The following is a 27,046-nucleotide window of genomic DNA, read 5'->3' as shown; positions in this document are numbered from 1 at the left end:
TGGAGTGCCCAGCTGGCCCTGCTGTGGGGAGCTCCCGTTGCTGGAGTACCCAGCTGGCAACGATGGGACACTGCTGCGGGGAAGCTCATTAGCCCATCTTGCCAGAGCACTGCTCTGAGGAAGTTCGTACTGCTGGAGTCCCCAGCTGGCAGTGGTGTGGAGAAGCTTGCACGGCTGCTGCTGACAGGGCACTTCTGTGGGGAAGCTCACAGCATCTTGCCAAGTGTTCCTCTTTCTCTACACGCAGAGTGGGTGTGGTTAGTTACTTGGTTGTTTGTGTCTCCTACCACTCGGGGCTTTAGGCAGCTCGGTGCCATGCCTGCAAACGTCAAGGGAAGCTGCTGGAAACCATCCACTGGCGGGGGCAAATCAAACACTTCTGCAACCAGCAGTGTCTGCTGAGGTTTTACAATCAACAGAACCAGCCCAACCTGGACACGCAGAAGGGGCCCGAGAGCCTGCTGAACAGTGAGTAGGACGGAGGGAGAGAGCCCAGCAGAGCTCAGCCCGAGAGACAGGGAGAACTGGAAGCTCCAGTGCTGGGACCGGACGAGACACTAGGGAACAATCCTGCACTGGCCCCTGTGGGGATGGACTGAGTGGGACCTTCGGGGGCTTCTCCATCTCTAACGTCTGTGGTTCTGTGACACACAGGGCCCAGATGGGCGGAGCCGGTGCCAGCAGGCTGCCTGTAGCTCTCACTCTTAGCGAGGATGCTCTCCAGCCTCAAGTTGCCAGCTGGGAGCTTGATTTACAGGGTTAGGGGACAGCATGGTTTGACTTGATAATCCACCTGCAGCCCCGCACCACCTCTGAGCTGTGACTCCTCAGATCTCATAAACTAAGCAGGATTAGGCCAGGTCAGTGCTTGGATGGGAGGCCTTCAAGGAACACCCAGGGTGCTGCAGGAAGTGGTGCTGGTGATGCTGTAGGTGGGCTCTTCCCTCAGTCAGAAGTGAGCCAGTAACGGAGCAGGACAGTAGAGGGTGCTGTCCTGCTCTTTTAATGAGACATGACATGGAAGTCTTACTGCTTGTCCGCAATCCCAGGCAGTTGTGGGGAGTGCTGGGGTTGCTAACCCCAGTGTCCTGGACAATTCTGTGCTGTGTTCCAGCAGTTCCAGCTGGAGGCTGAATTCTCTCTGCCTGTTGCCCCGTTTCCTGTAGTTAACTTGTGTAAATCAGCGGTAGGACATTGCAAAGTGCCTTGGGATCTCCCTGGATGGCAGGTGCCAATTGGTACCGTGAGGGGACACAGCTAACACTGTCCTGGGGACACAGACGTAGCCTTGCTCTGCGTGGCTCTTCTTGGGGCCAGGACCTCCTCCTGTGTTACTCAGTTGATTTGGTTTAGGCTTGTACACTGCCCAGGACATGTGGTGCTTTTGCAATACTGGGAGATCAAATGACTTGAACTTCAGATGGACCCAGCATCAACAGCTCTGACTTTTGCCAAACCCTGAGCCTGCTCCCACAAGCCCTACACTCTTCGAAGAGCAAATATTCCTCACTGAGAAAATCCCTGGCTCACCTGTACCAAGGTGAGGGGGATACACTCCAGAGACCAGGGCTCTGCCCCCAGTCTCCAGGCTCTGTTGCCAGGAGAAGGGGACAGGAATGGACTGGCACCATAAACCGGATGGATGGCAGAGCAGCTAACAGCAGAGCTGTTCCATGTACTCCTGGTGAGAAGCAGCACTCAATAAGTGGCAGCCTTTTCTGTAGCCAGTGAAGTCCCTGAGCGCTGTCTATAGGTCACCCCACCTTAAGTATGTTGGAGCAGCAAAGACCAGGAGCAAGGGCAAGGCCCCGCACATCGGAGTAGGAAAGGAGGGCCTGCATGCTGGAATCCCCCACCCTGGCGGCCCCAGGGGCCAGGAACTTGTAGAAATCTGGATAAAGCACTGTTGACCCCTCCTGGTATTGAGACATCTGGGAGCTGAGGATCCAGCCAGGCAAGATGTCAGGCTCCCCCGACAGAGGGCAAGTGTTACACCTGCCATTTCCCAGTTCAGCAGCATTGTCTCTGCCATGCTCTGATCTCGCCTAGCCGCAGGGGAAGCTGATAGCTGCACTGTCCATTGATGGTAACATGGACTCCTCCACAGCTGAAGGCACTGCAAACCACCACCTCCTTCCTTGCCCTTGAGGTGGTGCGTACTCTGGAGGGGGCCTCTAACACTGCCCTCTGGAGCACCCACACAAGAGCCGCCTGGGCAAGCAAGCCATTCGCCCCCTCTGGGTCCTAGGGAAGGACCTGTTTCACACTCCATGGCCATTGCTTCTGCAGTGCAGACTGCTGGGATCTGTAAGAGTTCCCCTCTGTAATCAGCCAGCCCATCAACCAGTGTAGCTGATCTTCTTTATCCCCTTCAAAAGTGATAAATAGGTGGCTCATCTGAAATGCAACCAGTGCTGCCCACCTTTGATGGCAGGGCCATTTGTATGTGAGCCCAAGAAGCCTCCTGAAGGGAGACTGGGACTTTACAAGGATGTTTTCTCAGCGCAGAGCAGTACATACATGGGAAGTGAAAGGCTTGAAGGATCTTACTGCTGCGTGCCACCCCTGATCCCCAACTTGAGCTGGGCAGGTGCTAGGTCTTAGGAAATGGGTAGGTCAGAAGCCAACTGTGTGTAGTAACTAACTAGATTCCAATCAACAGCCCATGGAGTTCAGGTCTACAGCAGGATTCCCCCGGGGATCCTAGGTTTGGAGGGGGATATTCCTGTCCCAGAACTGATGGGTTCAGAGTGACTTGCCAAAGCACAGAGAGACAGCAGGAAAGAGCTCCTCTTGCAGGGATGTGTATTCTGGTTGGCCCGGTACAAGTTCAGCTCCAATCACGCTAAACCAGGAAAGGCGTTTCTGCCAGCTGGTTCAGGTGACAGCACAAAGGAGCATGTTGGGACCAACACCCTCTTTCCCAGCGCTGTGGAGATGGCGCCATCTCTCTAGACGCGGCCGCAGGGTCAAAGGGATGAAGAACTCTGGAGGGCCACGAGTGGTAAGAAACCAGAAACCAGCCTGGCTCAGACCTGGAGCCTTATACAGTCCTGATTCCTGATCCATCCCAGGCACAGCCGCTGGCTGTTCACTTTTCAGGCTCTTGTGCTTCATGGCTTTCTGGAGCTTGTTGTCCCTGCGACCCTGTGGCTGCTTCTGGAAAGATGGTGCCCTGGGAACTGCTTAGCGATTTGCAGGTTGCAACTGCCCTTCTTCAGACTAGGTCTCTGTGTGTGAGCACCAGAGCCTCAGGCTGGTGTTGGGGAGACCTGGGTCCCAGAGCTGTCGACAATCTCTCACTGGGAAGGATTGGCTCTCCAACAGGCCCTACTGCACTTCCTCCTCCTCAGGCCAGCCAGACATTCCTACGCAGAATGTCAGTCTTCCCAAATGGGGCCTTTGAGAGCTCCTGACGTGATAGCAGGAGGAACCCAAGAACCAGCCAGTGTGCTTCAGAGGGGCACCTGACCCAGAAGATGGGGGATTGGTCAGTTATCTTGTGGGGCTCTGTGAGGGACCTTCTAGGCTCCCAGCCCCACATGCAGAGTGTCCTTTCTCCTTGGTCAGGTGGGGTGCTGCTGTAGGCTTCTGATTGCTCCGCTGCAGAGATGCCTGTCACCCAGCCTAGCTCATGCCCCAGAGCCCTGGCCTTCCCTGCTGACAGCCATGGTTTCTTGGAGGCAGGCACGTTGTGGGCTCCGTTCTGTCTGGGCTGGCTGCCTGTCTGCTGAGAGGTGGAAGGTCCCCCGAGAGACCTGCAGATTCTGCAGCTGGGGACCCTTGCCAGCCCTGTGGCAGGATTTTTGGGGCAGGACTTGCTGGACCCCTCCCGAGCTGGAATCATCAAGTGGGCTGTGCTCGGATTTCCCCAGCAGCACTCTGTATTTCCTAAAGAGAGAGAAGATCTGTGTGGGTCAAGCACCCAAGAAGGGCTGGTCCCTTGAGCCCTTCTGTTGCCTGACAGGGCTGGGCCATTGGCAGCTCCTTGCTCTCCTCAGGGAGGAGTGCACTGTGGGGGACAGGTGCTGCTATGACTCCTGCTCCTTAGCGTGTTGAGGCTCTGCTGAAGCCTGCACGGAGAGCTGAGCATGGCATTGCTGCTCCGGCTTCGTTAGTACCGTGTACAGCAGTCCCTGCTCACCGGCGCTCACAGTCTAATGCCTGCTGGGTAATTCTGGACACGCTGGCAGACCCGGGTGAAGGAGCTGACAACTACTCCTGAGAGGAGCTTGGAGAGACCATTCGTCTCTATGGTTAGTAGCTGGCTGGCTGATGTCCTGACCTGCTATTACCTCTGCCTTACAGGATCCCTGAGTCAGGTCATCTCTCTCCAGTGTGCACTTGGCTATGCCATCCTCGCTCCTGGGGGACACGGTGGGGCAGATTTCGGCAGTATTGTTAATCATTTTGTCCTTTTCTGCCACCTTCCTCCTGAGGATCCCAAAGCACTTTGCAAAGGGGATACCCTGGTTTACAGAGGGGAGACTGAGGAACAGGGAGGGGAAGTGGTTCAGCTAAGGCCATGCAGCAGGTCAGTGGAATAAAAAGTCTGGAATCCGCTGCCCACCCACTGTGACGGGGTTGGGTAGGTGCCAGGCCAGCAATGACAGCTGGGATGGAGTGCTGGGAAGAGCAAGATAACAATGGAGATGATGATATGATTTTTAAGGTCCAATATCTTGTGACCTCATCAGGTTAGAAACATTGGCAAGTACGGTCCAGGACTGGCCCTGGGTTGGTGAGAAGAGAGCATGTTAGTCCCTGCCCTTCTGGCCGGTTGCTGCTGCCTTGTCCAGGGATCCGCCAGCCTGAGAGCACAGGCAAGCAAGAATGCAGCGCTTGCTCATGGTTCTTCTCTTTCCCTTGCAGGTCAGACTCCAGAGCCCAAACCTCCTGGCTCTTCCCCACAGAAAGCAGAGACTAATATGGTGAGGCCCTTGGGCTGCCCTTGCCCCAAGGGGGGACTTCCTGAGTTGGTAACAAATTCTAGGACCTGGCCAGTGTTTCCGGGGTGGCACTGGCCCCATCTGAGGCTGGGGCAGCATCTCTGTGCGTGGGCAGAGGAGCCTGAGGTGTGCTGCTGGGAACCAGCCTGTGGAGAGGGCAGTATGGCTGCATGGACAAGTGGCAATGGGTGACTGGCCCTAGGAGCAGACAGATGCCATGGGAAGGCACATCAGTGTAAAGCTATTGAGTGGTTCCCAGCGTCGCCTGATGCATGCCCTCACCCTGTTTCCCCCCCTGGCCCATGGCTGTTCATTTCACTCGCAAAAGCCTGGGACCCTGAAAAGACCAAATTCCTTCCCTGCTCCCTAGGGTGGGATTAATGGGTGCTACACTCCCTGCTGATTGGGGCTCGTCACTCACCAGCTCTGAGCTTGCTGCTGCTTTGGCCATGTCTGCACCCCTGGGCAGTGCATCCCATTCAGGGCTTGGCTCCCTGGCATGGGGTGTGTCCATAGGTACAAGCACCTGCTGGGTGTTTGGCTTGAGAGCAGTGAATGGGGCTGGGGTGGGCACCTGGGGGTCTGCAGGTACTGCCTGAGATGGGGGCAGCGGGAGGCACCACCAGCAGCAGCTTCAGGGAGAAGGGTACTGGCCATGAGGACTGGGCCTTTGCCATGTGGGTTGTTGGGGGAAAGGGGTGTTCGCTAGCACAGGACACAGACTTGCCCCTTTCTGGATCTTGATAGGTGTCTGCAAAGGCCTCCTCAGCCCAGATGTCCCCAGCCCCCCCACCGCCACCAGTTCCAGCCACGCCTCGGAAGAACAAGGCTGCTATGTGCAAACCATTGATGCAGAACCGGGGTGTGTCCTGCAAGATAGAGGTGAAGTCCAAGGGATGTCAGACAGGTAAGAGCATATGCTGTGTCTTCCTGGGGCAGCAGGGACCACTGGGACAAGCTCCTGAGTGTGTGTAAACTCACTGAACGCCCAGCACCAAATTGAGAGGGGAGTGGGAGTGGCTGTAACTCCTGTGCAGAAAGCCTGGAGGGGAGGGGAACCAACTCACCAGTAGGTGCCAGCCAAAGAGAGGTGGTCTGCCCCTGCTGAGTGCGGAGCAAGTTGGCCCAGTCCACATTCTAGCTTACTCCTCGAAGAGCACCTGTGCCACCGGCCCCTGCAAGCTCCTCACCCCTTCCTTTAGAAAGCCAGAAAATTCTGTACCTTTTGCTTGCTAACTGGCCACTTCCCCAGCAATCCCCACTACTTAGCCCCTGCTGGTGCTGCATGCATCCCAACAGTAGGCATGAGGGGACTGTGCCTTCTCCTTAGGGCCAAGTGGGATTTTCAACTCTGGCAGTTCTTGCATGTCACTCCAGAGAGCCAGTCTCATTTGGGGGCCGGGGGGCAAGCTGACTATGCACAGGCTCTGGGCGGCAGCAGCATCCCAGCCAGCCTGCCAACGGGCTCCAGGCAGACTGCCGAAGAGGTCTGTCTGGGCGAGCCATTGATGTGCTCGTGGCAGTCCCTTCTTGGGGGAGTCAGCCATCTAAATGCCATTAGCACTGTAAGACGTGTCCCTGGCCATCGGTTCTCTAGGAGAGGAGGGTTTGCAGCAATAGCCCATCACACAGGATTTGCCTGTGAGTTAAGGGAGCTCATGTCCGGGTGTGCATGCAGGATCAGGTAGCGCTGCAATGGGTGTCCGCATAGGGAAGAGAGTGAGATTTACAGCCAGCCAGGGGTGCTGCAAGGAATAGAACCAAGGGGGCGTGCAAGGGAGAGACTGGTCCCCATCCGAGCCAGCAGAAGGCACTGACATGCCCTTTGTTCTGTGCCAGAGGCAGACTGGAAGCCACAGGTGATTGTCTTGCCGATCCCTGTCCCGATCTTCGTGCCTGTGCCTATGCATATGTACTGCCAGAAAGTACCCGTGCCTTTCTCCATGCCTGTCCCGGTAAGCAACACACCCATCTGCTCGAGCTCCCCTTCCCCTGACTCTCCTCTTCTGCACGGGCCTCTCTGAGCCCCCCTTCCTTCCTCTCTCCTGGCTTTGGGTGCACTTGGCAGAGCCAGTTTGCTGTCAGGTGCAGGCCCCAAAGCGGAGGTCGTGTTTGGCTCTGACCTCTGCCTGGTGTCCTGCTGACTGATAGGTGCCTGTGCCAATGTTCCTGCCCACAACGCTGGAGAGCACGGATAAGATAGTGGAGACCATTGAGGAGCTGAAGGTGAAGATCCCTTCCAATCCCCTGGAGGCTGACATCCTGGCCATGGCCGAGATGATCGCAGAGGCTGAGGAGCTGGACAAGGCATCCTCAGACCTGTGTGGTAGGTTTCATCGCCATTCCCTGTGCTGGAACCCCTCTCAGGACCTGGCCTGGGCTCAGTTGCTACAAAAGACAGCCCTTCTGTCCATGCTCCAGCTTCTGCACAGCCTGAGGGGTGGGCGGTGGTTGCTAACTGTGGGGAGCACCACCACTAAGATGGATGCCACTGAAAAGGCACCTGAAGAGCTGTGTTTCTGGCACAGAACTGTGCTTGCAGCCCTGTCTGGTGGGGATGGGAGTACTACACATGTACCTTAACCACCCTGGGTTCATTTCCAAATGATTTATTTTAAAATGGAGTTCCTGGCAGGAGTGCAGGTCACTGTCCCTCATGGGCTATGGGTGTGCAGCACTGCACACGGAGTAAGCATTTCCCAAGCAGTCACCTGAGAGCTGCGTTTCTTGAGTCCTATTTTGCAGCCTCTGACTTGGTCTCCGGGAGAGGCCCTGGGGCCGCTCCGAGCACTGGAGAAGGCTCTGCAGCGTGGCTTTTAGGGAGGTCAGCTGAACTTTAGCACAGAGCCTCAGCCTATGAGAGTCTATTTAATTCTGCAAGTGTCATTTGACCCATTATGTCTGTTTCCAGTTGGAGGGGGTGGGGGAGGCTAATTTGGAGCGTGAGTATCCTGAGCTGCTCTTGTGTCCTCAGACCTGGTGAGTAACCAGAGCGCAGAGGGTCTCCTGGAGGACTGCGACCTGTTTGGGCCAGCAAGAGATGATGTGTTAGCCATGGCTGTCAAGATGGCAAATGTCTTGGATGAACCTGGCCAGGACCTGGAGGCCGACTTCCCCAAAAGTAAGAGCAGGCTGCGTGGGGCACAGGGACGCATTCAGACTGCCCTAGGGACCCTGCTGCACAGGCAGCATTTACAGAGGAACTGTCCCTGTCAAAGAAACAAATGGCCAGCTGGGCACACAGGGCCAGTGGCAGCTGGAGGCAGAGGGGGCGGATATGTTTGAGGGGTGGAGCTGGTCCCTCCAACATGAGCATCAGGAGAGACCAAGAGGGCAGTGAACATGCTGAAGTCTCTCTGTACAATTGCAGGGAAGCCAGTGAGGCTCAGCAGTGACCCTGGGCCCTGGCAAGTCAGGTTCACTACGTGCAGCCTATAAAGGGCAGGGAGTGGGAGGCCCACACTGCATGGCATAAGGAGTAATATCAGGGAGACACAGATCAGTTTAGCAGCAAAACCTGCAGAAAAGTGAGTCCAGGACGAAGCGGGGTATGGCTGTGCCAGATCCCTTGGAGAATCCTGGCTCAGCTCTGGTGTGTCTCAAAGTGAGCTTGGCTGCTCTGAATTGTGACAGTGTCCCCTAAATAGGGCTTTGCCGAAGGCTAGTGCCAAGTGACCTCTGAGCAGGGCGAGGCATCCATCAGGGAATGGATTAGGTCTGTCCTTCGCTAAATCTGCTCCAGGGATCTGGCTGAATAAACAGCAGACTGATCCAATGTGCTGAGGCCAGAAGTGTGGGCAGGAAATAGAGCAGGCAACTCCACAGGGGGCTGGCTTATTGGCTAGGCAGGTGCAGGTCAGCGATCCCTGGAGTACTTAGCAGGGCCCCTCACTGTCAAGGAGTGGGAGACTCCAATGAGCCAAGTACTGTGGGACTGAGGGAGCGTGCCTACAAGCCCTGTACCCAGCAGGGCAGCGGCCTGGCCGCAGCGTTGGAAGAGGGAGAGGATTTGGGACCATGGCACAAGAGGGGCTCGAGAGGTGCCTTTGGGGAACCCCCCTCAAAGGGTTGGTTTGCTGAATTCTTTCAGAGGCCCAGCGTTACCATGCACTATGGCTTGGTGCTGTCAGTGCTGCTGCCTGCCATTGGCTGGGGCTAGGAGATCTCCCTGGGGGGATCCCTGGGTAATGCCCACATTGGCCCGGCTGGCTCTGTCCCTTTGGGGGGATGGCGTGGCTGGCGAAATCCCACACCTTTGAACCCTTCTGTGCTGCCTTGTTTCCCGTCAGACCCTCTGGACATTAACCCCAGTGTGGATTTCCTCTTTGACTGTGGCCTGGTGGGGCCAGATGATGTATCCACAGATCCAGACCTCCCTCGCACCATTCGGAAGGTGAGTGCTGCGTGTGCGTGTGCGGGGCTGCAGTGGCCCAGGGCAGCTGGTGGGCATTGCCTGCTGAACGCTGTGGGGTTCTGGTCTCAGTTTGGGCCGTGTGGGGGGCAGGAGGTGGACTGTGGGAGGGAGTTTTGCCACTGAGTGGGCTGCAGCCCAGATGCCAGGTTCTCTCCTTGGATGCAACCTAGATGGAGCTACTATAAGGTGGGTGCAAAACTGTTTGGAAAACCGTTCCCAGAGAGTAGTTATCAGTGGTTCACAGTCATGCTGGAAAGGCATAACGAGTGGGATCCTGCAGGGATCAGTTCTGGCTCTGTTCAATATCTTCATCAATGATTTAGATAATGGCATAGAGAGTACACTTACAAAGTTTGCAGATGATACTAAACTTGGAGGGCTTGCAAGTGGTTTGGAGGATAGGATTAAAATTCAAAATGATCTGGACAAACTGGAGAAATGGTCTGAAGTAAATAGGATGAAATTCAGTAAGGACAAATGCAAAGTACTCCATTTCATAGAATCATAGAATCATAGAATATCAGGGTTGGAAGGGACCCCAGAAGGTCATCTAGTCCAACCCCCTGCTCGAAGCAGGACCAATTCCCAGTTAAATCATCCCAGCCAGGGCTTTGTCAAGCCTGACCTTAAAAACCTCTAAGGAAGGAGATTCTACCACCTCCCTAGGTAACGCATTCCAGTGTTTCACCACCCTCTTAGTGAAAAAGTTTTTCCTAATATCCAATCTAAACCTCCCCCACTGCAACTTGAGACCATTACTCCTCGTTCTGTCATCTGCTACCATTGAGAACAGTCTAGAGCCATCCTCTTTGGAACCCCCTTTCAGGTAGTTGAAAGCAGCTATCAAATCCCCCCTCATTCTTCTCTTCTGCAGGCTAAACAATCCCAGCTCCCTCAGCCTCTCCTCATAAGTCATGTGTTCCAGACCCCTAATCATTTTTGTTGCCCTTCGCTGGACTCTCTCCAATTTATCCACATCCTTCTTGAAGTGTGGGGCCCAAAACTGGACACAGTACTCCAGATGAGGCCTCACCAATGTCGAATAGAGGGGAACGATCACGTCCCTCGATCTGCTCGCTATGCCCCTACTTATACATCCCAAAATGCCATTGGCCTTCTTGGCAACAAGGGCACACTGCTGACTCATATCCAGCTTCTCGTCCACTGTCACCCCTAGGTCCTTTTCCGCAGAACTGCTGCCTAGACATTCGGTCCCTAGTCTGTAGCTGTGCATTGGGTTCTTCCGTCCTAAGTGCAGGACCCTGCACTTATCCTTATTGAACCTCATCAGATTTCTTTTGGCCCAATCCTCCAATTTGTCTAGGTCCTTCTGTATCCTATCCCTCCCCTCCAGCGTATCTACCACTCCTCCCAGTTTAGTATCATCCGCAAATTTGCTGAGAGTGCAATCCACACCATCCTCCAGATCATTTATGAAGATATTGAACAAAACCGGCCCCAGGAACGACCCTTGGGGTACTCCACTTGATACCGGCTGCCAACTAGACATGGAGCCATTGATCACTACCCATTGAGCCCGACAATCTAGCCAGCTTTCTACCCACCTTATAGTGCATTCATCCAGCCCATACTTCCTTAACTTGCTGACAAGAATACTGTGGGAGACCGTGTCAAAAGCTTTGCTAAAGTCAAGAAACAATACATCCACTGCTTTCCCTTCATCCACAGAACCAGTAATCTCATCATAAAAGGCGATTAGATTAGTCAGGCATGACCTTCCCTTGGTGAATCCATGCTGGCTGTTCCTGATCACTTTCCTCTCATGCAAGTGCTTCAGGATTGATTCTTTGAGGACCTGCTCCATGATTTTTCCAGGGACTGAGGTGAGGCTGACTGGCCTGTAGTTCCCAGGATCCTCCTTCTTCCCTTTTTTAAAGATTGGCACTACATTAGCCTTTTTCCAGTCATCCGGGACTTCCCCGGTTCGCCACGAGTTTTCAAAGATAATGGCCAATGGCTCTGCAATCACAGCCGCCAATTCCTTCAGCACTCTCGGATGCAACTCGTCCGGCCCCATGGACTTGTGCACGTCCAGCTTTTCTAAATAGTCCCTAACCACCTCTATCTCCACAGAGGGCTGGCCATCTCTTCCCCATTTTGTGATGCCCAGCGCAGCAGTCTGGGAGCTGACCTTGTTAGTGAAAACAGAGGCAAAAAAAGCATTGAGTACATTAGCTTTTTCCACATCCTCTGTCACTAGGTTGCCTCCCTCATTCAGTAAGGGGCCCACACTTTCCTTGGCTTTCTTCTTGTTGCCAACATACCTGAAGAAACCCTTCTTGTTACTCTTGACATCTCTGGCTAGCTGCAGCTCCAGGTGCGATTTGGCCCTCCTGATATCATTCCTACATGCCCGAGCAATATTTTTATACTCTTCCCTGGTCATATGTCCAACCTTCCACTTCTTGTAAGCTTCTTTTTTATGTTTAAGATCCGCTAGGATTTCACCATTAAGCCAAGCTGGTCGCCTGCCATATTTACTATTCTTTCGACTCATCGGGATGGTTTGTCCCTGTAACCTCAACAGGGATTCCTTGAAATACAGCCAGCTCTCCTGGACTCCTTTCCCCTTCAAGTTAGTCCCCCAGGGGATCCTGGCCATCCGTTCCCTGAGGGAGTCGAAGTCTGCTTTCCTGAAGTCCAGGGTCCGTATCCTGCTGCTTACCTTTCTTCCCTGCGTCAGGATCCTGAACTCAACCAACTCATGGTCACTGCCTCCCAGATTCCCATCCACTTTTGCTTCCCCCACTAATTCTACCCGGTTTGTGAGCAGCAGGTCAAGAAAAGCGCCCCCCCTAGTTGGCTCCTCTAGCACTTGCGCCAGGAAATTGTCCCCTACGCTTTCCAAAAACTTCCTGGATTGTCTATGCACCGCTGTATTGCTCTCCCAGCAGATATCAGGAAAATTAAAGTCACCCATGAGAACCAGGGCATGCGATCTAGTAGCTTCCGTGAGCTGCCGGAAGAAAGCCTCATCTACCTCATCCCCCTGGTCCGGTGGTCTATAGCAGACTCCCACCACTACATCACTCTTGTTGCACACACTTCTAAACTTAATCTAGAGACACTCAGGTTTTTCTGCAGTTTCGTACCGGAGCTCTGAGCAGTCATACTGCTCCCTTACATACAGTGCTACTCCCCCACCTTTTCTGCCCTGCCTGTCCTTCCTGAACAGTTTATAACCATCCATGACAGTACTCCAGTCATGTGAGTTATCCCACCAAGTCTCTGTTATTCCGATCACGTCATAGTTCCTTGACATCACCAGGACCTCCAGTTCTCCCTGCTTGTTTCCAAGGCTTTGTGCATATGTATATAAGCACTTGAGATAACCTGTTGATCGCCCCTCATTCCCAGTATGAGGCAGGAGCCCTCCCCTCACAGACATTCCTGCCTGTGCTTCCTCCCGGTATCCCGCTTTCCCACTTACCTCAGGGCTTTGGAAGGAACAATTTAGGAAGGAACAATCAGTTGCACACATACAAAATGGGAAATGACTGCCTAGGAAGGAGTACTGCGGAAAGGGATCTGGGGGTCATAGTGGACCATAAGCTAAATATGAGTCAATAGTGTAACGCTGTTGCAAAAAAAGCAAACATCATTCTGGGATGTATTAGCAGGACTGTTGTAAGCAAGACACGAGAAGTAATTCTTCCAGTCTACTCCACGCTGATTAGGCCTGTGTCCAGTTCTGAGCACCACATTTCAGGAAGGATGTGGCAAAATTGGAGAAAGTCCAGAGAAGAGCAACAAAAACGATTAAAGGCCTAGAAAACATGACCTTTGAGGGAAGATTGGAAAAACTGAGTTTATTTAGTCTGGAAAAGAGAAGACTGAGAGGGGACATAACAGTTTTCAAGTACATAAAAGGTTGTTACAAAGAGGAGGGAGGAAAAATTATTGTTCTTAACCTCTGAGGATAGGACAAGAAGTAATGGGCTTAAATTGCAGGGAGGGCGGTTTAGGTTGGACATTAGGAAAAAATTCCTAACTGTCAGGGTAGTTAAGCACTGGAATAAATTGCCTAGGGAGGAATCTTTGTGGAATCTCCATCATTGGAGATTTTTAAGAGCAGGTTGGACAAACACCTGTCAGGGATGGTCTAGATAATACTTAGTCCTGCCTTGAGTGCAGGGAACTGGACTAGATGACCTCTTGCAGTGCCTTCCAGTCCAGTGATTCTATGTCCTGCTAGGTGCCGTCTTGCTGGAGATTTTCCTTCTGAAGGAGCCAGGCTACTCAGCTCTAAGTGTAGAGGGGTCCTGAGTTCAACTGAACACAGTAGTCAGCCTGTTAGGGGGTATAGGGCTGTCTGTAGCTGTGTCTGAACACAGACTGCTAAACAAACCTTGGGAATGTCACATGAAGATCAAATGCTCAGCTGAGCATATCTCTGACTTCCCTGACCCAGAGAACTTTGGCCCTCAGAGCTTCTAGGCTTTATTGGTTTTGCTGTGGGAGTTCACACTCTGTTAACATTTTGAATTAGTGCCATTATTGCAGCTCCTGTTGCGCGGGAGAGGGCTGGTCTGATGGTTGGCCGTCTCCTTTTGGTGATAGCTCCGTGGCTGCCCCCGGTCTGCCCTCATTGGTAGCAGGTTTTGGTCCTTTGCCCCAGCAGTGCCGGCACTGGTCTGTTGTAGCACGCTGTGAGGATGGGTTGTTCCTGCATGCCAAATGTGCTAATAAGGCATCTGAGCCTGGTCTCACAGCTGATTGCCCTAACCATTACTGTTGTGGGCGTTCAGGAGAGGCCTTCCAGTCCTATGTTTCTGAGTCTGTGGGCATTCTGGGATCCTTTGGGACTGTCAGTAACACCTGCCTTTGCACTACGTATGCTCTGGCATTCCCAGCCTTACGGTGCACTTCTCCGCAGGGTCAGAAGCGTCTCGTGCTCTCCGAAAGCTGCTCCCGGGACTCCATGAGCAGCCAGCCCAGCTGCACAGGACTGAATTATTCGTATGGGGTGAATGCCTGGAAGTGCTGGGTGCAGACAAAGTATGCCGGTGGGGAGTCCAGCAAGGGAGAGGAGCTGCGCTTTGGGCGTAAGTGCTACCTCTGCCCCAGGGATTGCTGGGAGGGGTTGCAGCATCAGGCTGCAGAGCCCAGTGGGCCTGGGAAGCCTGTCCAAGGAGCCCCTGAGTCCAGCGAGCCCCAGGGACCTGTCCCCAACGCCAGCAGCCAGGCTCCCTTGTCAGCACTGAGCATTCCACCCCCACGAGAGCTCTTGCCTGAGGTTGATCTGCTTCTGTCTCTGCAGCTAAGCCCATGCGCATCAAAGAGGATATCCTGGCCTGCACCGCTGCCGAGCTCAACTATGGTCTTGCCCAGTTCGTCAAGGAGATAACACGGCCCAATGGCGAGCGCTATGAGCCAGACAGCATCTATTACCTCTGCCTCGGCATCCAGCAGGTAGGGGGGCTCCCCTGGCCTTGTGTTCTGCATCCTGATGCCAGGCAATGGGAGAGCGTGGGCAGGCCTTCCACACCCCCTCACCCTAGTACCAGTAGGCTCTCTCCTGGGCCTCACATCCTCCCCACCCAAACCTGTAGCCAAGGGTGCGGGGCTCCCCTGGCCTGCTCCCCCCATGACCCCTAGTAACTATCAGTTCTTTGTGTTCTAGCTGTGTGAGGATCACACTGGGGGCTGTCTCTTCAGGTGTTTTTTTTTTTTCAAGGCCTCTAACTCTCCTCACCTTTCTCTGAACTCCCTCTAATTCTGCAATGTGTGATCTGACCGGTATTAGGAATGGCCAGGCTGGGTCAGAACAAAGGTCCATCTAGCCCCGTATCCTGTCTCTGACAGTGGCCAATGCCAGGTGCCCCAGAGGGAGTGAACAGAACAGGTCATCATCAAGGGATCCATCCCCTGTTGCCCATTCCCAGCTTCTGGCAAACAGAGGCGAGGGACACCATCCCTGTCCATCCTGGGTAATAGCCAGTGATGGGCCTATCCTCCATGAACTTATCTAATTCTTTTTTGAACCCTGTTATAGCCTTGGCCTTCACAACATTCTCTGGCAAGGAGTTCCACAGATTGACTGTGCGTTGTGTGAAAAGATACTTAATTTTGTTTGTTTTAAACCTGCTGCCTATTAATTTAATTTGGTGACCCCTAGTTTGCGTGTTATGAGAAGGAGTAAATAACACTTCCTTATTTACTTTTTCCACACCAGTCATGATTTTATAGACTTCTGTCATATCTCCCTTTAGTCATCTCTTTTCCAAGCTGAAAAGTCCCAGTCTTATTAATCTCGTCTCATACGGAAGCTGTTCCAAACCCCTAATAATTTTCATTGCCCTTTTCTGAACCTTTTCCATGTCCAGTGTATCCTTTGTGAGATGGGGTGACGACACCTGCTCGCAGTGTTCAAGGTGTGGGCATACCATGGATTTATACAGAGGCAACATGATACCCTGTGATAGAGTCTCTGCAGCAGTCTTCCTTGCTCAGTCAGATGCACCCATTTATTCCACGTAGGTGTGTGCATGCCCAGCACACCGGAGCTGGAGAATTTAGCTTAGCAGTACCTGGAGAAGGCGGAGCTCGCGCCTCATGCTGATAGTCCCTCCCTGGCTATTGCAGGCCAGCGCTGCCTCTACCCCCTCCGTTCCTTCTTCCTGGCCGGAGCCGGAGCGCTGTGTGGCTTCTAACCTCACAGCGTCTTAGTGCCTTTCTCCAGCTGGGTCTAGTTAACTAGTGCCCTTAGTCTGGCGTCTGTTAGTCTTAGTTCCAGTATTTCCCTGGTGACGGCATCACTAGGGATTAAACACTGTCCGCCGTGTGCGGGAGTGATCCCAGCAACAGTCCCCACGCGCAGAGCTTGCTGTGCTCAGACAAAGGCTACAGCAAGGAGTGGTGTTCGGCTTACAAATCATTCACCAAACGGACTCAGGTAGCGAGAGATCTTGGTCTGAAGCAGCGCCTGCTTGAACAGGCATGTGACCTGTTTCGGCCCCAAGGCCTACATGGGATCGGAAGTCGCCCTCCGGTTCTGAGAGTGCTGCTGTTTCACAGTCTGGAGCTGGTACCTCCCTGAAGAGATGGAGGAGTCTCTCCCTGCTGAGTATGCCAAGCAAGAGGTCTCATAGGACTGGTCATGGCTGCTTCAGGTTGTTTGGGTACTCGTCTGCTTCCTCCAGAAGGAGTGTGGACCGAAACGATGCATTGGAGCAGTTTCCCTCCAACCACTCCCCGGTACTGCACAGGGAGGTCAGAGACCCTGTACTGTTGTCTTCAGTTCTGGCCCCCTGGCATCCATTGAGTCTGGTACCGACAAGGGTGATGCCAGCACTGGCTGTTTCTGTAGCAAGCGGCAGTGGACCTCTGCTTTTGCGTCCCGACTTCTTCCTTGGTCCAGGACTTTGCCAGGGCTGCATCGTTTATAGCCCATTGACTGGGCAGGCTGCTGAACCGAACAGAAGAACAGCCATACTCGGTCAGACCAAAGGTCCATCTAGCCCAGTATTCTATTGTGACGGATTTGATCACAGAGACCCCCTTGGGACGGAATTACCTCTGAGCCCATTTTCCACTGCCAGCTTGGGACTCCAGAACCCTGCCTTGTTGAGCCAGACACACTAGCCATCTGCAACACAGACCCAGGGGCTGGTCCATGCCTCCAACGCTGCAGACTTTAACCAAAAGCTGCTCAGCAAGTCACCTATTTCCAGCACCCCGACACCAAGCTCCCAATGGGATCCAAACCTGAAATAAATCTGTTTTACTCTGTATAAAGCTTATATAGGGTAAATTAATAAATTGTCCACTTTCTATAACACTGATAGAGAGAAATGCACAGCTGTTCACTCCCCCAGGTATTAATCACTTATTCTGGGTTTACTAATAAACAAAAGTGATTTTATTAAATATAAAAAGTAGGATTTAAGTGGTTTCAAGTGATAACAGACAGAACAACGTGAGTTACCAAGCAAAATAAAAAACACACAAGTCTAAGCCTAATACATTTAGAAACTGAATACAGGTAAATCTCACCCTCAGAGATAAGCTTCTTTCCAATAAGCTTCTTTCACAGTCTAGACTCTTTTCTAGTCTGAGCCCAATCTTTCCCCTGGTACAGTCCTTGTTAGTTCCAGCTCAGGTGGTAACTAACAGGGGGATTTCTTATGATTGCAGCCCCCTTTGTTCTGTTCCACCCCCTTTTATGGCTTTGGCACAAGGTGGGAATCTTTTGTCTCTCTGGGTCCCCACCCCTCCTTCTAAATGGAAAGGCACCAGGTTTAAGGTGGATTCCAGTACCAGGTGACATGGTCACATGTCCTGTGAGACCCCAAGCCTCCATTCTTCCCGGCCTGACTCACAGGAACACAGGAAGGCTTACAAGTCAACAGAGCCATTTACAACCAATGGCTATCAAGATTCCTGGTTAATGGGAGCTATCAAGATTCCAAACCACCATTAATGTCCCACACTTTGCATAGTTACAATAGGACTTCAGAGTAATACTTCATATTTCTAGCTTCAGATACAAGACAGATACATTCATACAAATAGGATGAACACTGTAGATTATAAGCTTTGTAATGGTACCTGACGAGACCTTTTGCATAAGGTATATTCCAGTTAGGTTTATAAGTGTGTATATAATGTATTTCCATAAAACATATGGAGTGCAATGTCACACCTGTCTTCCGACAGTGGCCAGTGCCGGGTGCCCCAGAGGAAATGAACGGTACAGATAATCATCCAGTGATCCATCCCCTGTCGCTCATTCCCAGCTTCTGGCCAACAGAGGCTCGGGACACCATCCCTGCCCATCTGGCTAATAGCCATTGATGGACCTGTGGATCTGTCAGCACCACACACCGATGTTTCCCTTCCACAGTCAGTGGAAGTGGGGCTGGGACCAGGCTCATCACAAGGGATCTCCTCAGTGCCAGGAACAACTTTGGTATCCCGTTGTGAGCGTGCACTCATCACTCTCCACTTTGGCTCCGTCAGTCACCTGGGTACCACTGCTGGTTTTGAGGTTGACACCACTTCCAGCACCAGAAATGATGGAGGTGTAGTCAGTGCCGGTGATTCTGTTTCCACCGTCGGCCCCAATTCCCTCCATTCTGGGCTATGGGTGAGTCAGACTGGTTGCTCACACGCTCTGGGCAGCTGCCACCTTGATCCCCTGACGCCCCGGATTCCTTGGCGTCCAGGTCGGGATCTTCCTCCTCTCGCTGTCCATTGCCTGACCTGCATTGGGGGCTGTTCATGGAGTCCAGTCTCTGGGTATTTGGTGCAAAGGAACTGAGGTGGGGAAGGGCGCCGGCCACCTTAGATAGCCGGGGGGAAGGCTTTGAGCACGAGGTCCGAGTGCTGCCTCCTATGGGTACTGCTAGGGAAACTTCTCCAGCTCCAGCACGCTGGGCACACACCAAGTGAAATACACGTCTGCAGCACACTTACAGTACAGAACCATTTCATCCTGTGCCCAAGACTGCTGTCTCCCTTCACTGACCATGTGTTCTCTCCCTTCTAGTACCTGCTGGAGAACAACCGGATGGTGAATATCTTCACAGACCTTTACTACCTGACCTTCGTGCAGGAGCTGAACAAGTCCCTGAGTGGCTGGCAGCCCACACTCCTACCAAACAGTACGTGTCCTTTATTAGCGGCCACTACGGTCATGCTCTCAGGCCTGGCTGGAGTTGGCCAAGCGGGGACCACCTTTGCCCCTTCCCCTCCTCGGGATGCTTCTGAGGGAAGTTTGCCATAGGAGATAAGTGGATCCTTGAATCCTCCTGAGCGCACAGAGCCAGGCCTGCCCACCCTTATTCCTAGAGGGGGAAGGCCACTGCCCCTGCTGCATCTTGGAGCTGCATGTAACCTCTCCCCAGGACCCAACAGCAGAGCTGGGCCAGGGGTTGTCAGCAGTTGGGATTCAGCATCTCAGGCTGGCTGAGGGTTGAATCCAGGCTAGCAGGTGCCCATGAAAACCACATTCTCTGTCCAGATACAATAGGGGACTCTCCATCCAGCCACTTTTGGACCAGGCTGCTGCTTTCCATAGCAGGGGAAGGCCCTGCCCCAGCCTTTGGGTAGCACTGTGTCAGACCCGGGGGCTTATGAACCCTTGTCTGCTTCCCAACTCCCAGGCCAGAGGTCTTTGATCTCCCTGGCTTCCTGGCATAGTCCAAGCAGTAACAGAGAGCCATTCCAAGGAGCTCGGCCCCCAGTTAGACACCTTCATAAGGGCTGTGCTTTCCCATTCTGGGCCCCAGGCTGGGTGCTCTTGTCTCCATGCACCCTGAGAGCAGTCAAGTTAACTGTCCCAGCCTCTTGCCTGCCAGGGGAAGCTCTTGGGCTGGAGCAGTTTGCCTGGCTTTTGCATGGGAGTTGCCTGTTCCTGTCCTGCCTGCTGCTCTCCCTTTTTCTCTGACTGTACCAGCACATGCAGCAGTGCGTGACACTCCGTACCGAGCTGTGGGGCGGGGGCCCCTTGGTATGGTCTGGGGCTGGCTTGCACCAGCTGTGCTGTGGTGGGTTAACCTAGGTTGGGTCATGGCTGGGGAGGGTACAGTGGGACAGCTCCCAGCCTGGTGTCAGCAAGCATGGCTCCTCTCGCTACTCCACAGGGCAAGGGGCTCTGTTGTAACAGGTGTTGTCCTTCCACTGAACCATTGAGCCAAGCTCCCTCTGCCCCAGGCAGGGAGAGAGATCCGGGGGAGGACCCCAGTGCCCTGGTTGATGTTCCCCTGACACACGTGGCTTAAGCTGGGCTGGTGGTGGTGGCGGCAGCCACATCCCCTCCAGTCTCCCTGCCGGGCCAGAGCTTGCCGGGGAGCCCACAGCATTACAGACGCGTGTGACCCAGCTTCTTCCGCTGTGTGCTTGCAGACACGATCTTCTCCCGTGTGGAGGAGGAGCATCTCTGGGAGTGTAAGCAGCTGGGGGTGTACTCCCCCTTTGTCCTCCTCAACACCCTCATGTTCTTCAACACCAAGTTCTTCGGCCTGCAGACTGCGGAGGAGCACATGCAGCTGTCCTTCACCAACGTGGTGCGCCAGTCCCGCAAGTGCACTACAGCCCGGGGCACCACCAAGGTGGTGAGCATCCGCTACTACGCCCCCGTCCGGCAGAAAAAAGGGCGAGGTAGGGGCCTGCACGTGTCTGTCTCCCCACCCCTGCCCTGTGTGTGCACTACTCTGACTTGGCCTCTCTCTGCAGACAGCAGTTCTGGGAAGCGGAAGCGAGAGGAGGAGCTGCCGATCCTGGAGCAGCGGGAGAACAGGATGAACCCGCTCCGGTGCCCGGTCAAGTTCTATGAATTCTATCTCTCCAAATGGTGAGTCTCCTAGGGAGAGGGAGCCACCGTCCATCTGCCGGGGTATCCCCTGCATTCCTGCAGCCCCGTGTGCCCAGTCTGGCCCCTTGACTGGCTGGAAGGACATTGTGGAGCAGCCCAGCTGCCCCCGACATGTGCTGCCTTTGCAAAGAGCTGTGCAGAGCACTGACTGCCAGGGCCCTGCCAGTGAAGCAGGAGGCATGGGGTGTGTGTCTCCAGGGGCTGGTTTCTCACATCCCCAAGTCCTGTCTGTGTCTGCCATTGCTGGAGTGCTGTGATCACAGCTCTAGGGCTGAGTAACTCGTCTCAGTGGGCGCCACCCTCAGTGGGCATTCTTACGACGAGGTTTAAGAGAGAACTGGTTAAATTCATGGAGGCTAAGTCCATTAATGGCTATTAGCCAGGATGGGTAAGGAATGGTGTCCCTAGCCTCTGTTTGTCAGAGGGTGGAGATGGATGGCAGGAGAGAGATCACTAGACCATCACCTGTTAGGTTCGCTCCCTCTGGGGCACCTGGCGTCGGCCACTGTCGGCAGACAGGGCACGGGGCTGGATGGACCTTTGGTCTCACCCCGTCTGGCTGCTCTCATATCCCTCCCTCCCCTCAGATTGGCAGGAGGAGGTTGCTGAGGTGCCTCGGGACCCCCCACTCCTGCCTGCCATGAGCACTGTCCTGGGTCACCTTGGGAGAGGAGCTCCAAGCCCAGCTCATGGGCCTTTCCCTGCAGTGCTAGTGTCTCCTTTACAGACGCTCAGACGAGTGGGCTCTAGGCCTCTCCTGGGTGAATGGGGGGGCACCGGGGCTTGCTGGGTTCCAGGTCAGGAGGGAAGGACCCTATGGGCTCAGGATGGCTGAGGAGGCCAGGGCTCTCTGGGCTCTAGGGTGAGGTTCACTCTGCCCCCCTCTTGCCACAGTCCAGAGAGCCTGCGGAACCGGAACGACGTCTTCTACCTGCAGCCAGAGCGGTCGTGCATTGCAGAGTCGCCTCTCTGGTACTCGGTCATCCCCATGGACAGGAGCATGCTGGAGAGCATGCTGAATCGCATCCTGGCCGTCCGGGAGATCTACGAGGAGCACAGCCGGGGCAGCAGCCTGGAGGAGGACATGGACTGAGCGCAGGCCAGGGCTGGAGCATGGTCAGGCGGCACCCAGGGCCCGCTGGGCTGGGTCTGCTCTGGCCTGGGAAGGCATCTCCCCTGCTCCTCCTACCTGGCCAGGGTTGCGGCATGTGAGTGTGGCATGGCATGGGGGCGTAGTGCCGCTCCCAGCCCTGCAGAAGTGGTAGCACTGTCCAGCTCAGTGCGTGTAGGACTCTGAACATCCCTGCCTGATGCTAGTAACCTGCCGTCCCCCTCCCACATCAGCCCCCTGGCACCCAGGCCCTTCCTGTGCTCTGCCTGACTGAGGCAGTGTCCCACCTTCTCCCGCCTTCTTCCCAGGGGTGGAGATCCAGAGCCAGTCCCTCTCCCAGCCAGGAGCCCCAAAGGGCACTGGGCCGGTGAGCCCTGCCTGTCCCCTCTCCCCAGGGCTGTTCTCGGTCTCTCCCTGCCTGGTGTAACATGAACACCAGGCTGTGGGGCCATGGGGAAGAGACTGCTCAGTGCAGTGGGGACAGGCTGGGCCTAGTAGCCCGCACAGGAGGCCCTGAGCCTACAGTCAGCTCCCTGCCCAAGCAGCAGGAGTGGGGAAGGGAGCCATGCGCAGCACGCAGGGCCCTGGGAGGAGCTGTGCCAGCCGGGGTAGCAGGGCCATTCCCAGAAGCTGAGTCTATTGGCTGGACCATTCCCATCTCTGTTGGAGGGGGCTGTGTTCCCAGAGGGCCCTGGCTGTGCTGTCTCTGGCTCATCTCATTCTCCTCTTCAGCAGCACAGAGGTCAGTGCCCAGGGGGCTCCTGGGATCTCCCTTCCCCAGCTCTGCATTAGCTGTGGCTTCACCCTGCATTGTGCACTCACAGCAGCCACTGGGGGCCGTTGAAGGTCTGAATTCTGCATCGGGCATGGGAGCCAAGGGGCATCCTCGCTGCCAGGGCTGAGGAGCAGGGACCCCTCCCTGCCCCCCAAGCTGTAGCAGAATGGATGGTGCCCCCGTTGCTAGCCTAACACTATCAGATGGAGGAGGTAGCCTCTGTGCCTGGACTCATTGCTGCTGGGCCCGTCTCCTCCAAGCCTGCATTAGACTGAGAATTCTGCGGGGCCGCACCAGGCCAGAACTTGCGAGCAGTGGAGGGGGGCCGCAGGTCAACGAGGGAGTGGAGGCTGCCTGGGTCTCTCTGATCGCCCAGCCCCTGCCCCAGCTTTGCTGTTCCCTTCTGGCTCCCTCCCTTTGGTGTTTTGTTTTGATTTTTTTTATCAGCTGTCAATGGGACTCGGCACTGTCTGTTGAGTCTGTATATATTGTTCTGGGACCTGGCCCGGGGCCCTCTGTTTCCATGTCAAGAGTGAGCCAGTCACCGGTCTTGTTGTAGTGCTAACGGGGCGTTAGGCTAATCTTGTGTCTCTAGCAACCATTCATTTCAAATAAAGACGCAAAAACCTGCCGGCAGCTGCTGTCCTTAATCCACTGAAGGGCAGAGCAGGGACTGCCTCTGCTCCAGGGAGGAGGCTAGGGCCGCTGCCCCCTTGCCTGTCTCAAGGGCTCAGTCATCAGGGAGTTATGCCTGATCCCTGTCACCTTGCCCCTGCCATCCATCCCAGGGTCTGTGCCGGATGTAGGACCAGATCTGGCAGCTCACCTGCCAGGGCACCCTATCCAGCAGCTGGGAGCTGTAATTCCCAGCATGGGTCGATCTGCGAGCTCTGCCTGCGGTAGGGCCTAAAGCTGTGTGGCCATGGTGGCCTGTCGCTTCTGGCATTAGAATCTACGAATTGTGGTGGGAGCAGGCCCGGCCTTCATGTGGAGCGGGAGAGAGGCCCATGGCCTTCCTGCCTCCATCTCCTGTGAGCTAAGCAGGGAGTGGCCATGCTGTGCCCTTGAGGGAGTGAGGGGCAGCCTGTGTGCAACACAGCCTTCTCCAGAGGCTACAATTCTGCAGCTGGCAACCTGACCAGTCCTGCATGGGACCAGAGGAGAGTGTGGACAGGAGACAGCCAAGCAGCCCTAGGTCCAGGTTCACGGAGCCTCCCTGCAACGAGCTGAACTTGTTCTAGTGCTGGGGGGCTGAAATGAAATGGTGGGCCCTGCAGGCGCCATCTCTCCAGCTGCTGTTGGCCTTGGAAGAAGCTTCCTGCGCTAGCCCTGGTTCCAGCTGCAGTGATGGTCCCTTCCCTATGTTACTATGGCGATCATAGCAACACCTGCAGCAACCTCCCTGCCCACGTGACCCTCCTAAGGCTAAGGCAAGTGACCAGAGAGGATGAGACAGAACTGCAGTCCAGAGGTCGCTTCCTTGTAATGTAGCCCAAGCCTGGATCCTTCTCTCCCTTGTCCCCACAGCAAAGCCCAGGAATCCTGAAGGCTGCAGGGAGGGGCCTCTCTCATTCAGTGCAGAGCGAGAGCCTGGATCCTTCTTGGGGAGAGCAGAGACTCTGTCCAGCAGGAAGTTCCCTTCCTTCCCCTTTGCTGTGGCCCTGCACGCAGATACCCTGGGCAGGGGCAGAGAGAGCAGCAGTTTAGGACTGAATTCCCCTCTCCTGCTAGGGGTCTGTGCCTTGGCTACGGGACAATGTGCCTGCCTTTTGCAGAGCTCACGTCATCTTGTTCCACTTTTCACGAGAGAGAAGTCAGTCTTGTCACAGCAGGAGGTGCCCAAGTACAGGGTTCAGTGCAGCCTTGGAAGGAGTCCAACAGCTGTAGCTGCTGCTGAAACCTCAACGTCACCTGAATATCACAGCTGCAGTCTTTGCTTTCCCACACACGTTGCCCTGGGAGGTAGAGATGGTTTGAGAGTCGCCGCGGCTGGGGCACAGGGCTGGGGAAGGAGCCACCTGGCTAGGATGCAGTGATAGTGGGGCCTAGGCCTTCCTGCTTGGAGCAGCTCCATCTTCCCTGACAGGCTGTTACACCAGCAGCCTGCAAAGCTGTGGACCATCCAGCAGGGCCCCAGGTGCGTGGCAAAGGCTATGTCCAGTCCCATTCTCCTTGCTAGGGCCTGGAAGGGTCTCTTGGCCCTGAGCAGCCATCTACTGTGAGTCTCTGCTGTGGCCTTCCTGAGCTCTGCTACTGCCTAGGAGCAAAAGGGGGGGGGGTGCTCTCCACCTAGAAAAGGGGAAACACCAGTGGGGCTGCCCAGGTCCAACACAGCCCTGAGGCCTTGTCACATGGGAAAGGAAAAGTTACAGGCCCTGCCTGCGTCCTATCAAGTGTGGAGCTTACCCCTCTCGGCTCCCTGCCTCCTGCCCCTGACAGCCACAAGGCTGCTGCAGAGCCACTGAGGGGAGAGGGCTTGAGCTGTGCACGTCTGGCCCAGGTTTCAGGCTCCTGGACACTGGTGTCTGTATTACGGGCCCAGTATTTCCATGGTGTGGACAACATGGCATCCATGGAAACACAACGGGCTCCTGAGCCGAGCTGTGCTCCCTGTGATGCAGCCTCGCGGTAACAGTGCTTGTCTGGAACAAGAGCCCCCTTCCCCTGCCTGTCAGCTCTGGGCCAGTGCATCCGGCTCTCAGTGCAGGGCTGGGCCGCCACAGTTAAACAGCCAAGTCACTGGGTCTCAGCTTAGTGCTAGATTTACTGGACCTGCTGCCCTGCTGCAATGGTTCTTCCATGGCCAGGCCCTGGTTGCCTGTCTCACGGCTGCTCCATGCTGCACGGCTGTCCCTGCCCGCAGAGGGAGCTGTTTGGCTGGCGTACAGCTGCAATGGAAGGCTGGGGTCAGCAGGATGGGGAAGGCTGTTGGCCACAGGACAGTGGGGAATGTGGTGGTCGCTTGTTTCTCTGGGAGTGTTGGAGCTGGCCTTGGGGTCGGGCGCCTGGCAATGGTTGGCTGCCAGCCCCTGCCTGCACTTGGTGGAGCCCAGGTGGTACATTTCTATCAGATTGAGGAGCAGAGACAGGCAGGCCACCCCCGTCATGAAGAGGACAAAGATGGTTTTCTCGGTGGGCCGGGCTATGTAGCAGTTAACTGTGTTGGGGCAGGGCCAGCGGTTGCACGTGTAGAGAGGCTTTAGTTCAAACCCATACAGTGCGTATTGGCCCACAATGAAGCCCACCTCAAAGAGCATCTTAAAAACAATGTTGCAAATATAAGTCCTCAGAATGGCCCCCTGCAGGCGGATTTTGCCATGAACATCTTTGATGGAAGATTTATGCTGCACCAGGGGTTCCTGCTGGGCCACCCAAGTCTCCTCTCGCTGCTGCTCCTTCTCCGCCATGCGCACCAGATGCAGGATGTGGCCCAGGTACACGAGGCTGGGGGTGGAGACAAAGATGATCTGCAGCACCCAGAAGCGGATGTGAGAGATGGGGAAGGTTTTGTCATAACAGACGTTCTGGCTGCTTGGTGTCGCAGGAGAAGCCCGACTGTTCGTCCCCCCAGACTTTCTCGGCAGCTGCCCCCAAGACAAGGATACGGAAAATGAACAGGACAGTGAGCCAGACCTTCCCCACCACTGTGGAGTGCTCCTGAGCACTCTCCAGAAGCCTCCCCAGCAGGTTCCAGTCACCCATGAGTGCAAATACCGGCTCATCCTAAAAGAGAGGAACATGCCCAGACATCGGCATCCCAGAGACTCCGGCACCCTGCACTGCTCCAGACCTGTGAGAAGCTGGCATGGGGGCACCCTGCACTGGGCACGTCCCTACAGCAGAGCCCTCCCCGGCCCTGCTGCACACACCAGCATCCGGAGCTTCCTCCCTCGGGTCCCAGAACAGCAATGCCTGATAGCCAGATACAGCGCACAGCCATGCTTGCCTTTTGTGGCCAGGGATGTGTTTGTATAAGCCATGTGCCTGGCTCAAGAACAAAGCCAGGGCAGGGAGTGGGTTAACCTGAGGCTACCTGAGCCCATCAGCTGCCTGTGGCTGCAAGACCCCTCCAGGATTAACCCCTGTTTGGCCCTGGTATCCTGCTTTAAGAGCACTGATTGCTGGGGACTGGCTCTGCGGTGGCCCCAGGTTCAGCACAGCTCAGCTCTGTTTCTAGCTCTGCAGCAACCTCTCAAGGCAGCTGGAAATCAGTGGCCTCCTAGACAGAACAGCTGAGCAGGTCCCTGTGGAGGAAGCCAAGTGGCTGGGCAGCAGGGGGGAGCCTGCACTGCGCTTCCTCTTCTAGGGATTAACCCAGGTTGAAAGCTCCAAGGCTAGAATTCAAGTCAAAGCCATTCTGCTCAAGCCCTTTACCTGGGGCTCGCAAAGCGCTGCCCGGTGAGCCTGTCCTGCAGCACGGGCAGCTGAGGTAGACGCCTAGCCCAAAGCTGCTCCCTGC

General features: G+C 55.0%; 2 protein-coding genes across 5 annotated transcripts in view; one reads left to right on the top strand and one right to left on the bottom strand.

Annotated features, from left to right (window-relative positions):
* ZMYM3 (zinc finger MYM-type containing 3) overlaps positions 1-23,218 on the top strand; it is a 66,826-nt gene extending 43,608 nt beyond the window's left edge. For all 4 annotated transcript variants that reach the window (XM_048864928.2, XM_048864925.2, XM_048864926.2 and 1 more), the window contains exons 13-25: positions 303-468; positions 4,873-4,931; positions 5,697-5,856; positions 6,789-6,904; positions 7,101-7,275; positions 7,924-8,070; positions 9,239-9,342; positions 14,261-14,429; positions 14,645-14,796; positions 18,875-18,989; positions 20,233-20,487; positions 20,563-20,680; positions 21,596-23,218. In XM_048864928.2, coding sequence (XP_048720885.2) covers positions 303-468; positions 4,873-4,931; positions 5,697-5,856; positions 6,789-6,904; positions 7,101-7,275; positions 7,924-8,070; positions 9,239-9,342; positions 14,261-14,429; positions 14,645-14,796; positions 18,875-18,989; positions 20,233-20,487; positions 20,563-20,680; positions 21,596-21,794 — 1,935 coding nt within the window. In that variant the 3' untranslated portion in view covers positions 21,795-23,218. The remainder of the gene's footprint in view (positions 1-302; positions 469-4,872; positions 4,932-5,696; positions 5,857-6,788; positions 6,905-7,100; positions 7,276-7,923; positions 8,071-9,238; positions 9,343-14,260; positions 14,430-14,644; positions 14,797-18,874; positions 18,990-20,232; positions 20,488-20,562; positions 20,681-21,595) is intronic.
* A 1,301-nt stretch (positions 23,219-24,519) lies between these two features.
* On the bottom strand, positions 24,520-26,289 carry LOC125642953 (gap junction alpha-3 protein-like). Its single transcript, XM_048864966.2, is given in 2 exon segments — positions 24,520-26,112; positions 26,114-26,289. Coding segments are annotated over 2 exon segments (978 nt in total). The 3' UTR covers positions 24,520-25,310.
* Positions 26,290-27,046: the final 757 nt, after the last annotated feature.

Source organism: Caretta caretta, chromosome 9 (assembly GCF_965140235.1).
Source record: "Caretta caretta isolate rCarCar2 chromosome 9, rCarCar1.hap1, whole genome shotgun sequence".
In the NCBI taxonomy this organism is placed as follows: Eukaryota; Metazoa; Chordata; order Testudines; family Cheloniidae; genus Caretta; species Caretta caretta.
This window is presented reverse-complemented; position numbering and strand designations above follow the sequence as displayed.